Source organism: Malaya genurostris, chromosome 1 (assembly GCF_030247185.1).
Source record: "Malaya genurostris strain Urasoe2022 chromosome 1, Malgen_1.1, whole genome shotgun sequence".
In the NCBI taxonomy this organism is placed as follows: Eukaryota; Metazoa; Arthropoda; class Insecta; order Diptera; family Culicidae; genus Malaya; species Malaya genurostris.
The window spans coordinates 135,392,568-135,410,909 of record NC_080570.1 but is presented as its reverse complement, the minus strand read 5'-3'; the positions used below and the strand labels follow the sequence as shown (position 1 = coordinate 135,410,909).

The 18,342-nt window shown below is 38.6% G+C and overlaps 1 protein-coding gene across 8 annotated transcripts in view; it reads left to right on the top strand.

Moving 5' to 3' along the window:
- LOC131425850 (calcium/calmodulin-dependent protein kinase type II alpha chain) overlaps window positions 1-18,342 on the top strand; it is a 132,191-nt gene that overhangs the window by 108,157 nt on the left and 5,692 nt on the right. For all 8 annotated transcript variants that reach the window (XM_058588079.1, XM_058588077.1, XM_058588076.1 and 5 more), the window contains one exon: window positions 8,110-13,968. In XM_058588079.1, the coding sequence (XP_058444062.1) occupies window positions 8,758-10,230 (1,473 nt within the window). In that variant the 5' untranslated portion in view covers window positions 8,110-8,757 and the 3' untranslated portion in view covers window positions 10,231-13,968. The remainder of the gene's footprint in view (window positions 1-8,109; window positions 13,969-18,342) is intronic.

Below are 18,342 nucleotides of genomic sequence, written 5' to 3'. Positions count from 1 at the left end.
TGACGTCACGATAAAAAAACTAATTACCAGAAGAGAGTAAACGATAAATCGTAGAACGACTAGTTAAATTGGCTCTCCGCCTCAATTGACGTTATAAACGCGCATTTATGTGACAGAAGTCAGTTAGCTGAATGACACACTGAGTCAATTCTCTTTACTCTCTACTTTACTGATTTGTTAGGTATATTTGATTTTTGTGCGTAGTAACGACGGTCTGGATAGTGCTTTTCGAAATTTATATAGTGATGAATTCAGTGATTATTGAGTGTTTTTGATTACGTAGAAAATGAAATTATTATTGCTTCTCGAAAATGAATTGCCTGTGCGGAGCTATACCGGACAAAACAAATGGGGCTAAATCGGTACGAAAACAAATGCGTATTTTTTCAAATCACAAATTGGAAATTGTAGTTGAAGATGGAGCGACACAACTGTATAGATAACTGGGATGTATACCTGTGTATTTGTATTGTGTAATTTTTCTCAATTTCTTAAAAGTGTCTGGTTCAGCCCCGGTCTCCCCTATATTTGTCACATTAGTTTTTCTGTTGCACTGTTCTAGAGCCGAAGCAAAGATTTTGATTTGTTTTGATTACATCGAAATTCGTTTATTGTAAGTCGACTGATGTCAGCCCAAATTCCAGTAGATTATTGATTACATAAAATTGGATTTGAATTACACGGAAAATAAATGAGCAACATTTACTGTTAGCCTGTATAAAGGTTTTATCTGGGAATCCACACCAAACAGTTACTTTTTTGGGATGCATTGGTAGCTCTTGCAATGCTTCTGGCTGATCTGTTTGTTGACGTATCCATTCAACCAGAAATGTGCTTCGTCGCTGAACACAATTTTTCGATACAAAAGTGGATCTTCCTCCAACTTTTCCAGCGCCCAGTCATGATTAAATTATAGACCAAACGACGATTCATGATTAAATTATGGACCAAACTGAACAAGTTTGACAATGACACAAGACACGATTCACACGTGATCTATCAAAAACAGTGTTGCCAAAAAGATGATCACCCTTTAGTAGTATTACAATAACAATGTTTTTGATGAACATGGGATTCTTGAATTTGGGCGAAGCGAATAATAATGGAAAATTCGCATTATACACTCTAAGCTAATTCCAGCAAATTGCATATCTTTCTCTAATTAACGAGATGAAACGGCAAAATGAATAAAAGCGGTGATTTGGTTTTGATTCTTAAATTTTTATGCAAATCTGGATTGTGGAATTGAGAATTCCTTCAATCGAATCACTTTTCCCAGTGGTAAACACGACCGTGCGCCTCCGTTTGTTTTGATTTTGTCGGCACTACCGATCGATAACCGGAAAATGTTCCTACAGAGCAGGTATCGAAGGATGACTAAATAAACGAAGATGTCCGGCGCAGCTTTTCTGTGACTGCACTTTTTTTTCTTCTTCTTAGGCGCCATTGTTGGAAAGGACGATGGCAATCTGCCAATGTTTTCGTACTGATGCTGGCCGCAGCAGATCCAAAATGGAATGCCGCAGCAATTCCGTCTGTCTGTTGCTTTCCGTGTCTGTATAATGCGGTATTCTGTTGATGTATTCTAAAAGTGGAAATATTTTGATTTCATTCGATGCTCTTGAATGCTATTTTTAAAGCAGAAAAGAACACTGACACCGCCCACAGTCGGGCCTCCGTTTCTTGGTAGTGGTTTACCATCTTTCTATCGCATTAGACATTCAGTGGTTGTTTTTCGAACAGAGCAAAAAAAAACAAACATTTGAGTGTCCAAATGTGCGAACGAATATGTAGGAAAAATTCGGTCTTCGATCCGGTCAAGCCGTAATTGAAGGCGTGAAAAAATGTGTCTGGGATTGTTTAATTTAGTCGAAGGTTTTTTCGATGGAGATAATGCTTTTTAAAATAAACCGATCGATTTATTCACTTCTTGTGTCAAAGAATTACCTAAACAAAATTCCGACTCAACAAGATTGTTACTGCTGATATTCATTTAGTGGATCAATTCGAGAGCGGTTGATCATTCTGTTAACAATGCAATGCTTTCTCCAATAGAATTACGTCAAAGCAACTGTTTCGGTATATTTGCATGTAAACATGCATCTATTTTCAAAACATGAACATCACGTGTCTCAAAATAAAGATATTGTTCTTCTAACGAGTGACAGCCATGTCAGAAGAAGGTCGCGCGAAATGAATGGATGGGAGTGTCACCGGATTTACGACAGTTGGCAATTGGTACGCGCAATTACCAAAACAACAACGATGATCGACAAGGTTAACCGCTAACTGAAGCGATTTTTTCTGGAAGTTTGGTTGGATGTTTTGTACTCAAATTTAGCCAACAAGGAAGATAATTTTAAGTGCAGAACAACTTCCTCAAATAAATCGAAACATTCGATTCGAGAGAGATGAATGGTATTCAAATTCTTTATAAACAAGATGAAAAACTCTACTACACAGAAAACGATAACTCAATGGTTCAGGACTACTGCATTTAGGAAATATGTTAAGATTGGTGGGAAAAAGTAGTGTAGTCGCAGTCGAAACAGAAAATCTGGACAAACGAGGACAGTAGTGAATAATAAGACGATATTGATGATGAGCAGAATTAACGAATAAATGGCTCCGGCACCAGCGAACGTCCGCGTCCAAGGTCAATTGTTATTGACTTCAATCAGTATAGAATTCTAGAAGTACAAGTTTTTCTCATACAACAAAAGTACTTCGATTTGCAGAAGGTACATGAAATTCACCTTAGCAAAACTGATAACGTAATATACATTTAATTCTCCTCTGAACGCGGGGTAGTTAAGTTCACAATCGGAGTTAACAATTAGAAACATTAGAACGTTTAGTACAGGGGTCGGCAACTTTTTGAGTCGAAAGAGCCAAATACGATATTTACAAGATTTCAACTTTTTTTAAAAAGCCATACAATATTTTTTAAACAATAAAAAGTACTACTTGAAAATATTTGGTCCTGGGTTGGCGGTTCAATGCATAGGACGCTAGTCTTACAAACTAGCTGTCGTATGTTCGAGCCCCGACCTGGAAGGATTCTTAGTGTCAGTAGGATCCATAGTACTAGCCATGCAATGATTCTGTACGCTAAGAATCGGCTGCGAAGTCTGTTGAAACAGAAAGGCCAAATTCCACGAAAGGAATGTAATGCCAAGACTTTGACTTTGCTTGAAAAAATAAAGCATTTTATAAAAAAAAACTTCTTAACTCCATATGGCGCTCAGTGGTTGTCGTTAGTCGCTATTCGCAAGTTTTTGGCGAAAACTTTCGGTTAATATAAGGGAAGAAAATCAGAAATAACCCGAATGTTAAATTAACCGAATGATTACAATCCGAAAAGTTAATCACACGTCGTTTTGGAGATTTTTTTTCAATAGATTCACAGTATCTCGGGATAATTACTCAATATGGCGAAAATACAGCTTGAAGTGTACACCTTGCCTTTTCGAAAATTCGTTACTTTGGATATCCGCGTTAAACAACCGCGTGACCTCGGAAATCTGCGTAAAAAACGCGTAACGAAGTAAAGAAAGTGAGATTGAATTTATTATTATTATTATTATTATATCGTTTATTTATACCCGGTTTTAACCTAGTTACGGTCGTTCACCGGGTGAGACTGAATTAAAAAAAACCTTCTTTAATCCACCTACTGGTGTAATGATGCCTTTCTCATATTACTTATATTTTCAAAAACATCACTAGAAGATTCTGTCAAGATTTTTTCTCAAACTTGAATAAAATCTAAAGCTTTCTTTTGTATAAACTATCATCACCTTCAATTTGTAAACTGTTATGTCAAGTTAATATAGATTTAAATGTGTCAACTATACACTATACAAAATTAAACAAAGCACTCTGCGAACGGATCAAAGCCGGTGGTGTTTTCTTCTTCCGTGCGCACGTACCGACGCGTACCAGTTCTGCATCGTCATTTTAAATGACGATTTGAATGCTTTGACACTTATCGCCCTATAATTTCGGAATCGGAAGTCAGATTTGGATGAAACTACACAGTATATTTTAAGACAATGAGAGCTTTAATTTTAATTTGTGAAAATCGGTTAACCCGTTACTGAGAAATCGAAGTGAGTTCCGTTTTTGGAGCTTTTCTTCACTATTACCTGGTCCCCGGTTTTTTTATACTTATATTTCACAAACCATAGATTAAACAACGAGTCTTATATTTCAACAAACCATAGATTAAATAGCGAGAAAAACAAATTGTAAAAATGACATGCGAAAACGACTATGTAATGAAAATCGCGAAAAGGTTACCGATGAGACGAGACTCGAACCTGTAGCTAACTCCTATGCGGGGAAAATGTTTTACCAATTAAACTACCCTTCATTTGAAACACACATGAAGAAACAGCCTACTTGACTAGAAGAACCGAGCATGCTTCGCTGTGCTCGGGCGCATGACATTCAATTATTGTCATGGCAACCTCTCCGCCAGCAATTACTACACATCGTATCGCAAGTCTTCGCTATCTGCCTTTTGCCGTCAGATGCTGATTTGAGATTTTGTTTTTGTCGCTTCAGATGGCCATATATTGTTAAAATCGGTCCGTATTCAACAGAGATATTGATATTTTGTGTAAGCGACTTCTTTCTTCCAGTAGTAGGAGTTTTGAGCGCTGCATGATAAAGTGATGCTTGGGAGCAAAGTTTAATACTGTTGTATTCAATTGTTTCTAAATACCTAAAAGACTGGGTACAACACATTATTTCATGACATTTTGCCTCGTTTCGATTTTAGTACTACTCGTTTTTGGCAATATAATCTTTCGAATGTGACATGTGTATTAGAAAAATGGTAGTATTTCTGGGTTCAAACCAATTTCATAATTATATTGATTTAAACTGCTTGCTGGAAGAACATAACATCTTACACCCATGTACCATTCTAATCAGTTCGTCAAGATCAGCAAATGTGTGTGTGTGTGCCACTCAATGTTCTCGGAGATGGCTTAACCGATTTCTGCTAACTTTGATTTTGATGAAAGATCCTATGCCCCTTACAAAGTTCCAGAATTTCATATGAATCCGACTGCTGGTTCTAAAGCTACCAGATGATATGTTTAACGAAATGAAAATAATGTCCCTCATTTTTCTGGTAGATGGTAGATGAGATTCAATTGAAAGGTCTTAAGATCCCATATAAAATTCTTGCTTTTAATCAAATTCGACCTCCGTTTCAGGAGATACAGGGTGATTAATGTTAAAATATCAATTTCACATGAATATCGCGTTTATCGGGTTTGTAGATTTTGACAGTAAATGACCGATATTTTTTTATTTCGATTATAGAGGTTTTAATCTTAAGGTCATTTGTCTCTTCGGGACAGGAAAATTTTCTGACCCTATGTGCGGGTTTGGGAATTGAACCCAGGTGAGCTGCGCGGAAAGCATCGAACTACCCATCACACTATACCCGTCCTCTAGTCGATGACCGAATAAACTTATTTCAATTTTTGCTGGTAGTTTTATTTGAAACTCACAGCGACTTCTCAAAGATGGCTATACTGATTTTCAAAAATTTCGAATCAAATGAAACGGCTTGAAATCCCTTAGGCGAATTTAACTGACTTCGGCTACACCGGAATAGAGGAGCTCAATCGTTTTCTTATAGAAGGTTAAGCCGAATTTCGTATACAAAAATTCAAATTGATTAATTCTATACGATTCCAACTTCCGATTCTGGAATTACAGGGTGATGAGTTTTTCAAAATTCAACTCGTTATAGAAGATGATTATATTACGCTTCTTACCCATTTCGAAAAAAAATAATTTTTTTTCACAAAAACAAAAATTTTTCTATCTTATTTTGAATAAAAAACATTTGAAGTATTTTTCTTGAAGATATAAATAATGTAAAAAACAATTTGTTTTTGAGATATATTCACTTTATTTTAAAAACAGTTTTTTGGTTTTATCTACGTAGAATCTACCTTATATTACTTCAGTATCAACTACAAAGTGCGCATAAATACGCATAAACTAGCTCATGCTTGCTCGTGCAGCTTAAGCAAATTGTTGTGATTATTATTTTGTTACCTTTTTGACAATTAACAATATTAGAGAAAAAACTAAGTGGAACTCGATGAAATTTTTTAGGCCAAAAACTCTCACTATTTCCTATCGCTCTGTAATTTTTGGTGCTAAACTGTGATCTATTTTAAAAATCTATGATCGATTTTAGAATCTGTGTAAATCTGTGCCTGTTTTCAGAAATCTGTGAGAATCTGTGCCATTTTTGAAATCCGTGCTAAAGGTTGAAAATCTGTGAAACACAGATTAATCTGTGAACCTGGCATCCCTGCTTACCAGTGTGGTGAACTGGTGAGCTGCGGTTCTTTTACAAATAGCTGTGAGCTATCAGCTCACTTTAAAGATTCGATTCACTGGAATAGCTCAGGAGCGAATTGCCCATCTCTTCGCTCACTGCAAAAGTGAGTTACAGAAATAGCAGACGCGTGACGCCCTCCGTTTCTTAACCATTCATGGTTTCAGCATGGCCATAGTGAGAATGAGTCACACGAATAGTACTCAGGATATTCTCATAGGAAAATAAATTGGATTAGGAATATATTTCCCTCTGAGTATTGAAAAAGTTTGCTGCATTAAGTTGCATATTTCGCTTCAGTGCAAGGTTTCCTAGGTAAAAATAGGTAAAATGATGTATAACTTTTCCAGAAAAGAATAAACCTAGGCATTAACTTCTACAAATTTGTGGGATTTTATATTTTCTACAAGTATTATAAATAAAGTATGTATGAAAAACTAACTTGACACAAGTTATGATTAGAAAACTAGTTTTAAGGGGGTTGTCATGATTCAATAACTAAAACTAACTTTGAAAAGGCCTAAAAAAAGTTCCATCGAGTTTCGTTCAGATTTTTTTTATAGTATTGAGCATGTCTTTTCCTATAGATTTTGTAAAAATTAGCTGCATAAAGTTGCATATTTCGCTTCGGTATAAGGTTTTATCATAGATAAAAAAGGTAAAATGACGTATAACTTTGCCAGGAAACAACAAACCTATGCACTACCTTCAACAAAAATATGGGATTTTTTATTTTCTTCAATTATTCCAAACAAAGTATGCATTAAAAAATAACTTGAAACACATTATGAATAAAAAACTGATTCTAGGAGGGTTGCCATGAAAACGCTTTGTATATCCGAAACGGTGCGACCTAGACTTTTGGTATATTTGATAGAGTAAATTATTTTCAACAGTTCTAAAACTTTGTACAAGAAAAAAAATTCTATCTCTTCAGAAAAAAAGTTATGGTTATGTTTTTTGTCAAAGTAGATCATGAACAATTAGGGATAGAATCAAATTACGCGGTATATATTTGTAAAAAAAATTCTTAAAAGCAACTATATGCATTAAAAGAACGGTTTGGCAGCTACTGATTTATGTCCACGTTTTTATTGAATCGAACCACTGTGCGGCGTGTGGATTATCTTTGCTACAAATATAGCAATTTTGCTTGTCCACGTATCCATTAAACTAAAAATGCTCCTCATTATATAAGAGAATTTTGCACTATAAACAGTTTTAATTGAACACTAATTTCAAAAATAATTATCCACGATTTGGATGCGTTGTTCTGAACTTAACCAATTCATGGTGATTTGCCAAACAATACTGAGCAAAGCCGTCACTTTACACTGTCAAAACGACTTTCAGACAATAGAGTAATCCCTATGGAAAAATAACAAACCTGAAAAAAAAACACCCGTTAGTTTTTAGAAAATGATAAAATTAGGAACTACTGCAATGAATCCATATCTAGAATGCCTGAACCTCAGCTTGATTGCATCCCATCCCATTATCATTATAGAATTAATTAAGCAGACCATCATTGTCCAATAATTTCCTCTCTACAGCACCTCGTAGTAGACCCGACTGCAAAGCCGTCCGGGTGATTGGCTCGACTTAATTTTCAGCAAATCTCTTAATCCTATCGTTACGAAATACAACCCACTCGCAAAAAAAACTCACATCAACCCACGAGCGATGTATTTAGTGGATATCTAATTTCTCTATTATATTTTGTCTTCTTCTTCCAGACGCAACCAACAGGAGAATATAGTATTGGCATCTGCAGTCGTACTAGCGGCTCTTAGCACCACCAGCCGAGAGTGGAGTCAGTGGTTGCTTGTGTAGCTCGTCGATAAAACCGATAATTTTTGGCTGCTTTAATGAGAACATTCATCGCCTACTAGGATACCCTCTATCGTTGGCAACAAAAAAAGCCGGCCGAAGCAAGTGGTGGATTCTCGACCGGCCCCGAAGAAATATGAGAAATGCTGTATGGCCGTTTCCCGCATTAATTAAAACGGCTAGTACTACAACAAAAACGACGAAATTTGCTGGTCAAAATCGGATGCCACTATCTGCGAAGTAGAGAGTATTCATCCCGGGAGTTTGTCGTTTTCTAGAACTGTGGTTCGGGGGGTTAGCTCACGTGTGTCTCCCAGCTAACAGTGCACGGACGTGCCTGGTGGATCGTGACTCTGGTGAAGATTTGAAAGTTGCGCGAGAGACGATACGCGAAAGATAATTGTGCATCGTTGTTTAAGATTGAATACGTGATTAACTAACCGTTCGGTTCATAGTGAGTAAAGTTCGTTGTGGGAGGGGGCAGCGCCACACAATTAGTCGTTGTTATTGTTTAATCGCATTCGGGCAAAATTCTAGCCAATCTATTAAACGAGATGGCTGCTCAGCCAGCTTGTACCCGGTTTTCGGATAACTACGAAATAAAGGAGGAGCTCGGAAAGGGTGCATTCTCGATCGTGAAGCGATGTGTGCAGAAATCGACTGGATTCGAGTTTGCCGCTAAAATTATCAATACAAAAAAGCTTACCTCGAGAGATTTTCAGAAGTTGGAACGGGAGGCCCGGATATGCCGCAAATTGCAGCATCCGAACATTGTTAGATTACACGACAGTATTCAGGAGGAGAACTACCACTACTTAGTGTTCGATTTGGTCACAGGGGGAGAACTGTTCGAAGATATTGTAGCCCGAGAGTTCTATTCAGAAGCGGATGCATCGCACTGTATACAGCAGATTCTGGAATCCGTCAACCACTGCCACCAAAATGGAGTCGTGCATCGAGATCTGAAGCCTGAAAATCTGCTGTTAGCTAGTAAGGCTAAGGGGGCAGCGGTGAAACTGGCGGACTTTGGTCTGGCGATTGAGGTTCAGGGTGATCAACAGGCGTGGTTCGGTTTTGCCGGTACGCCTGGTTACCTGTCACCGGAGGTATTGAAGAAGGAACCGTACGGCAAAGCCGTCGACATTTGGGCATGCGGTGTTATCCTATACATTCTACTAGTCGGTTATCCGCCATTCTGGGACGAAGATCAACATCGGCTGTATGTGCAGATTAAGGCGGGCACATACGATTACCCGTCACCCGAGTGGGACACGGTCACACCGGAAGCGAAAAACCTAATCAACCAAATGTTAACAGTTAACCCCTACAAACGAATCACCGCGGCTGAAGCGCTGAAACATCCTTGGATCTGCCAACGAGAACGTGTGGCATCTGTGGTACATCGACAAGAGACTGTGGACTGCTTGAAGAAGTTCAACGCCCGGCGCAAACTCAAAGGTGCTATACTAACCACGATGCTTGCCACCAGAAATTTCTCCAGCAAGAGTATGATTGCCAAAAAGGGCGAAGGTTCGCAGGTGAAGGAATCCACCGATTCATCCAGCACTACTGTCGAAGATGATGACTGCAAGGCACGTCGGCAGGAAATCATCAAGATCACAGAGCAGTTAATCGAGGCTATCAACAATGGCGATTTCGAGACATACACCAAAATCTGCGATCCGCATTTGACCTCATTCGAGCCGGAAGCTTTGGGCAACCTAATCGAGGGTATGGACTTTCACAAGTTTAACTTCGAAAATGTGCTGGGAAAGAACAACAAGGCCATCAATACGACCATCCTGAATCCGCATGTGCACATTTTCGGCGAGGACACGGCGTGTATCGCGTACGTACGGTTAACGCAGTACGTCGACAAGCAAGGTCACCCGCATACAGTGCAAACCGAGGAAACTCGGGTATGGCACAAGAAGGACAACAAGTGGCAGAATGTGCATTTTCATGGCAGCCGCAATGGTAGTTTCAGCAACACCGCAACGCAGTACGATTTTGTAAACCATAAGTAAATCCCAGTCAAAACGAGCCAATCCGACCGATCATGGTCACGGTAAAGTTTCGTACTAACATAAACCTTTGTTTAATTTGAATTCAGAATGGAAACACTGCATCATATACTTGTTCGTTGAATAATAAATTAATGATGAAAAATAGTTTAACGATTCTAATATCTCTGTAACCAAACAAGAAAAAGAAGAAAAAAAAACAAACAAACCGTAAAGCAAACATGAATCAATGGTGGCACGGAACGAGCAGAGCCGAAACAAGTGACGGAAAACAATGCTTTTAGCAACACTCTCTCCCAATCAGTCGCAAGGGGAAGCAAAATCTTACGCAAGCATATTTTCATAGAAAATATATTGAGGAAATTTTAAAGGCAAACCTAAACATTAGAGATTATTACACATATTTTCGACGTAAGCAAACCTCGATTTCTCGAAAAGGAAACACAAAAACAAGCAGAATGAATTATTAAACAAAAAAAAACAATATTTGCATTTTTTACAAAACCCAATTTAAAACATAATTAAAAAACAAACGGCATGTGATGAAATAATAAGAGCATGATTGAAGAATCCCATTTCACTCATGAGACAGTTTCGTATCTCTCCCGTTTTTTCCAGAACATTTCTCAACTTCTCTCTATCATTCATCTTTTAAAGTATTTACAACAAATCTAAATCTAATCAAGTGGAAGTAACCATTAGAAAACGAAACGGAAAATTGCCTATCGTTCGTAAACAAACAAAAAAAAAACAACGGTCGAGCAAATCGAGACAAATGGCTGATGGTACTTAGGAAAGTCGTCTCTCTAAACTGCCAGGGAATCAGCAAAAACAAATACCACATAGTGAACCTATTAACGCATGGCGCGTAACCGTTATGCGAAATCAAATAAATAGAAAACCAAAACACGAATCTGCTGTTAGAGTGAGAAGAAAAAACAAGACTAAATACACATCCATGTTCAAAAGCAGGATAAAAGGATACGGAAACCGGCGAAAACAGAAGAAGAAAAAAAAATGAAACGGTGAAATGAATATTAGCGAGAGTGAGCCTAAACTAGTAAACAGTAGCGAGAGCTGTAACAACCATTGAAAGCAAGAGAAATCCACACGCGTAAGCACGCAAACACAAACACATACACACACGCATACACAGAAGGAACAAGAAACAAAGAATAAACATCGCATCTTACTCTACATCGTCGCCATATTAGATAGAAACGATTATATATACTTAAAAAGGTAAAAAAACAAAATAAAACTACTTTATGCGCATAATTGTATCATACAACATCACCAGAACTAGCAAGCAAAAGTAAATCTTGAGATGAAATAGAAGATTGTGAAACTACAATGATACTAGAATGTGACACAACAATTCGTAAATCTGTTAAGCATTTTGGAATGAGAGAAAAACTCGTTGCTTTTATTCAAAAAGAGCGATAACGACCATCACAATCTTCAGTTTTTCTGTTTGTATTTGAATAATAGCGTAATTTAGGAGAAACAAAAAACCCTTTTTGGACGAGCATGTTCTCGGATTTGTTGACCAAGGTAATTAGGAAAAGAACGAACTTGAAAATTGGACTTTAGTGTAGGCAATTTAAAGCTAGACAGGATGCTGACTGGACGCTTGAAAGTCACACCATGACCAGTTAGGAGTTGTGTTAAGTTTTAGGTATTAGAGATTATTGTTTGTTTTGGTAATTTTGTAGAAATGTTGGTGCAGCTTGGTGCAGCGTGAGCGCATAATTTTATTGTCGCGTATATATTTTAGCTCCCAGATGGATAAATATACATACGTTAGTTCAGGACACAGTTTGGTTTTTACTCGAAAAAACGCTGGTGTGTGAGAGATAACTCGATTCGTTTTTTAACATTAAAACTATGCATTGCATTTCCCAGTTCAGGTTTTAGTTTATCCGCTCCGAAGATAAGTTCAAAATCAGTACAGGTGGGGCTAGCTTTGATTAGCTATAACCTTTTTTTTATATGTCATTGGCTAAAAATGACATTTTAAATTCCTGGATCAGTAGGATAAACTGTTGTGTTAATCTGAAAAGTGATAACAATGATTTCAAGTACTTTTTGTAAAACGTAATGATTCCTGCTGCCTACCGATCCGACATTATGATGTATTCTTTTGATACCTCAGAAACGAACCTATCGAAGTAGCAAATTTCAATACAGTCTGTCAACAAAAAAAACGCCGTTTTAGGTTTCAGTTCATAGTGAAAACCCATAAAAAACGATAATCAGCTTAGCCACTATTCGATTTTCATCAAACTAGAGCTTAAATCCTTTCACAGTGCACGGTTTACTCGATTTATTGCTGTAGCATAAGACCTACTAGACCAACGTGCAATTTAGCGAAAGTGTTTGAATCAACAACATCAGATATCACTAGAAACCCAATTCTTTAATCTCACAATCTTATAACTTAACCTACAACTATTTAATAGGAAAAAAATCCAGCTAGTAGAAAACAGACCAAAATTGTAGATTGTTCTCGCCGAGAGAAATATAATCAATGGAACTGTGAGAATTGTCATCAGCGCGAACTTTTGTGTTGTCAGAGGCCAAGCTGGAGGCAGAAACCAAAGACAAAAATAACTCCAATTAACTTCGAATCTAAGGTTTTTTTATGATGTTGAGTGGAATACGTAAAAGTAGTCGTATTTTCAATCGGACGAAGCCAGCAAACCTTGAGCATAAACAACTTTCTTCACAATATTTATATATATATTTCAAACCAACCCCGCCCGCCGATGGTCTGATCAACGTAACGTTATCGTCGTGAAACACAGACTTTCCAGTACCTACTGCGATAGGCTACCTACGCGTCCTATTGACGTACGCTTAAGTCCTATCTACTGGCAGTAGGCGTGCACCCATGAGCAAACTACTGTCATCCTTCGCAGTCCAGGCAGTAGCTGCGTTTGAGAAGGGGTGACAACCCGTAAAAAATTACAACGACTTTGTCGTCAAGCTCACACCAAGGCTTCCGTATTCCAGCAGCAGCAGCACCATGTACGGCGACTACTAATGGCGATTCGATTCCACTGCTATGTTTGCCCCATCCTTGTAGTCAAGATTTTCCTTCGAGAAGCAGGACCTATAACGGTGAAGTGCCATTCAATTTTGCCTCAACGACACAGCATGTCAGGCTCTTAGTTTTGATTAGCTCGCTTGCTGGGAATAACCGTGACTGAAGAGCTGTTTTTGGTTCCGAAACACAGACAAACTCTCAAATGCACACACACACATATAACAGCGCACGACAGAATTAATCGTGAGTGGGTGTTTGGGTGATTGGGGACAAGCGAACGAATCAAGTGTCAAACTCAGATTGAACATGATAAACATTAGCTGAATGTCGTCGCGTCAATATAGGACGGTGGTGATTGAGTAACGGCTTCGGATAGCAGTTCAATCCGGCCATGTGGAAAACACAGCAACAACAAAAGCAGTCAACGGATGGCATGGAAGTAAATAAGTTAACCGACATTCCCGGAGTTCATTGTAATCGGGGAACAACGAGAAGAGATGCTAAAGTGTTTGCTATAACGGAGCTAATGCTAATGATTAACGAGCACCGGTCGAGAAAGTGAAAGGAAGAAATTTATTTTCTCTTACTGTGAAGCAACTGAATACGCCAGGAATGCGAGCCTCTATTTAAGGATAACGCTATCGTGATCGCAAAAGTGTGAGGGACATCTTGGCCTAAATCAAACTTCGATGGTAAGTTTTCTCTATGCTTTTGTTCTGTTATTAGTTAAGTATTTTTGTAATACGTCTTATGAGTGAATCGTTTTATTTTGCATTGCTGGTTTATGTATTTATTTTGTTCAGAAAGCTTTTATCGTCGTGGTCTTTGATGCTGAACAGAGTGTCAGTGAATGCGGAGCTGAAAAACGCTTTCAGATATGCTACGTGGACAGCGATACCCAACTTTTAAAGCAGTCACCAATAATTCTGAAAGTTTCGATACATCTACATCATTCAAGGTATCTAGGGTGATTTGGGTTTCAAAAAAAAAACAAAAAATTTGAGAAAATTGATGAAATCCTCATTGAAATCGATGAAGCGATCAATATAATTTAATATTTGAAGATAACTTCATGTAAATGCTGGCTGTGGCTCCGCTTAAGATGGTCCATGCGCAGGATCAAATTTTATACATATCGACCGGTGTTTTACGAATAAATACTTCAATATTGGCTTCCAGTGCGTCTTACTTACCTTACCTAACAGCTATAGGCCTGGGGTGTCCTTTGCTGTATCAAGAATACGTCTCCACATAACTCGGTCCATGGCTGCTCGTCGCCAGCCACTCAAGGGACGAACGCTTCTGAGATCACCCTTCACTTGATCAATCCACCTTGCTCGCTGCGTTCCTCTTCTTCTTGTACCAGTCGGATTAGATTCAAGAACCGTTTTCACTGGGCTGTCGTCCGACATCCTTATGACATGCCCAGGCCATCGTAGACGTCCGATTTTAGCTGTCCGTACGATGGGTGGTTCTCCTAGCAGCTGTTGCAATTCGTGATTCATACGCCGTCTCCACGTTCCGTCTTCCATCTGCACTCCGCCATAGATAATCCTCAGTACCTTTCTTTCGAAAGCACTTAGGGCGCGTTGGTCCTCTACCAACATAATCCAGGTCTCGTGGCCATAGAGAACAACCGGTCTAATGAGCGTTTTGTAGATGGTCAATTTCGTGCAGTGGCGTACTTTTCTCGATCGAAGGGTTTTTCTGAGTCCAAGTACACACGATTCCCTGCCAAAATACGTCTCTGTATTTCTCTGCTGGTGTCATTGTCGGCGGTCACTAGTGAGCCCAAATACACAAACTCGTCAACCACCTCGATATCGTCACCGTCTATCAATATTTGTGGTGGGAGGCGTAGTGTTTCTTCTCTAGAGCCTCTTCCTCTCATGTATTTTGTTTTCGACGCATTTACGGCCAGTCCGATACGCCTAGCTTCAGCTTTCAGTCCGATGTAGGTTCCCGTCATCTTCTCAAGGTTACGTGTTACAATATTAATATCGTCAGCAAAGCCAAAAAGTTGTACGGACTTTCGGAAGATCGTGCCACTCGTGTCGATCCTTGCTCTTCGAATCACACCTTCCAAGGCAATATTGAACAAGATACAAGAGAGTCCATCACCTTGCCGTAGCCCTCTCCGAGATTCGAAGGGACTCGAGAGCGTCCCAGATACTCGGACGTAGCACATCACTCTATCCATTGTTGCTTTGACCAATCGCGTCAGTTTATCCGGGAAACCGTATTCGTGCATTATCTGCCATAGCTGTTCTCGATCGATTGTGTCATATGCTGCTTTGAAATCAATGAATAGGTGATGCGTGGGTACGTTGTATTCATGACACTTCTGGAGTACTTGTCTTATCGCGAATATGTGTTCCGTAGTGGCGCGGGCTCCAGTAAATCCCGCTTGGTATGGCCCTACGAATTCCTTAGCTATTGATGATAGACGACGGCAAAGAATTTGGGAGAGTACCTTGTAGGCGGCGTTGAGCAATGTGATTGCGTGGTAATTGCAACAATCTAGCTTATCGCCCTTTTTGTAGACGGGACATACCACTCCATCCATCCATTCCTGCGATAGAATCTCCTCCTCTCAAATCCTAGAAATCATCCAGTGCTGCGCTCTAGCTCTAGCCTTGTAGACATAAGCATTAACATGGCCCCACAGGAAATAGTCCAAAGGTGTTCTATCACACGATCTAGGCGTCCAATTGACGGGCCCAAAACGTGAGATAAACTGTTTACCGAAGGCGGCTCTCGATTTGGTCATTGTTTCGCGTGCCGTGTGGAATGTGGCACCGTTTTGTTAAAACCACATGTCTGGCATGTCCTATTCCAAGTCAATCATGACACGGTAGCGCTCGCCATTCACAGTAACGTTCCGCCCAAGATGTACGGCCCGATGATGCCACCGGCCCATAATCAATACCAAACAGTGACTTTTTGGGATGCATTGGTAGCTCTTGCAAAGCTTCTGACTGGTCCTCACTCCAGATGCGGCAATTTTGCTTGTTGGCGTATCCATTCAACTAGAAATGAGCTTCGTTGCTGTACACAATTTTTCGATAAAACCTTCCTTAATCCACCTAGTGGTAATGATGCCTTTCTGACATTACTTATATTTTCAAAAATATCACTAGAACATTCTGAGAAGAATTTCTTTTTTCAATCTTAAATAAAATAGGAAGCTTTCGTTGGGTATAAACTAACATAACCTTTTCAATTTGTAAACAGTTATGTAAAGTTAATAAGAATTTATCTTTATTTTGCATCGTCCCACTAAATGATTACACACACTTTACCTTATAGTTCTGTAATCGTAAGTTGGACAACCTATACGACTGTAGGAACTTTTATTTGAGCCTGTTCGTGGAAATCCATCAAATCATCCCTGAGAAAATCGAGTGAGTCTCGTTTCAAAATTTTTGACCACTATTTCCGGTATTTCTGGAACCGGGACCTTGGAACCAGTATAGTCGAAGTCGATTCGTTTAGTGAGTAACTAATATACCCTTCAAATTAAATCAGTTTTGAGCCAAATCTAGAATAATTTTGCCCTTTTTTGCTCTAAATGACGGTGTGTAATTTTAAACACACTTTACCCTAAGAAATTATGATGAAATTCAATTCCAACCTGTAGAACTATGAGATTTTTTGTTTTATGAGTGATATTATTTGACGCATACTCACACATATACATTGCTCAGCTCGATGGACTGTGTCGAATGATATAGAACACTTAGCCCTCTGGGCCAATTTTCACTAGTCAATTTTTCAAGTGATTGCATGAACTTTCTTTATGAGAAAGGCACTAAATGTACATTATAGAAAAGCATCGTTATCATGATCTTATGATAACACTAACAAGTAGGTACAAATTGAATAAAAGAATTAGAAGTTTATATATTTTTTAATTTAAAAATATAATTTTCAATGTGCAAACCCTACACGCTATTCGAACTTGAACAAAGCACGCTGCGAACGGAGCAAAACCGCACGTACACGACGGTTTTGCATCGTCATTTTGAATGGCGATTTGAATGTTTTGACACTCATCGCCCAATAATTTCCGAACCAAAATGCGGATCTGAATGAAGTTGCACAGTATATTTAAAGACAATGAGAGCTTTAATTTGAATCATGATTCGTGAAAATCGGCCTAACCATTGCTGAGAAATAGAAGCGAGTTACGTTTTTGGAGATTTTCTTCACAATTATCGGTGCTTTCGGAAGCGGAAACTGCGGGGAGCAGTTGGATATATTCACTAACTAACATGAACTGCCAACTAGATAAATTTAACAGTAGGTTTTATAAAAATGCGCACTTCGTTTCGCCAGCGCTTGTGAAAAACAACTCATAAAATTGAAAATTTTCACTAATCGCACTGTAATACCGGAACCGGAAGTCGGATCTGGATCGACTTCACGGGGACTTTTTAAAGAATTTTTAAACCTTTTATTTGGAAAAAACCATTTATAACCCGATTTGCACATTTTTTAATAAAATTGCACATATTCCCTTGTAATTCCGGAACCAGAAGTCGAATCCAAATTAAATTCAAGAAAATTTTATGAGGCCATAAGGCATTTCATTTGAATCTAAGTTTGTGGAAAACGGCTCAGCCACCTCTGAAAAACGTGACGACTATTTTTTTTCGAATTGTACCTTATGATCAAAACAGAACCGGAATTTTCATTTTAAAATTCCCGCGCTTGTCCAATCGGTAAACTTTTATTCTCTCAACGTTGGCAACACTTTTATACACATTCTGTCAAATTTTGACGCATATCGTACGATTAGTTTTTGTTTGGCGTCTATACAAAGAAGTTGATAAATTTTCGTGTGGCAATTTTTATAATGGATGAAAATTTAGAACAATGTGCGTGCATCAAAATTTGTGTTGCAAATGGATTTAAGTGTTCCGAAACGTTGGAAATGTTAGAAAAGGCATTTGGTGAATCGTTTCTAGGATAAACACAGGCATACGAGTGGTATAAACGCTTCAAAGGTGGTCGTACAAGCTTGGATCATGATGAGATCCCTGGCCGCCCAACAACATCTGTTA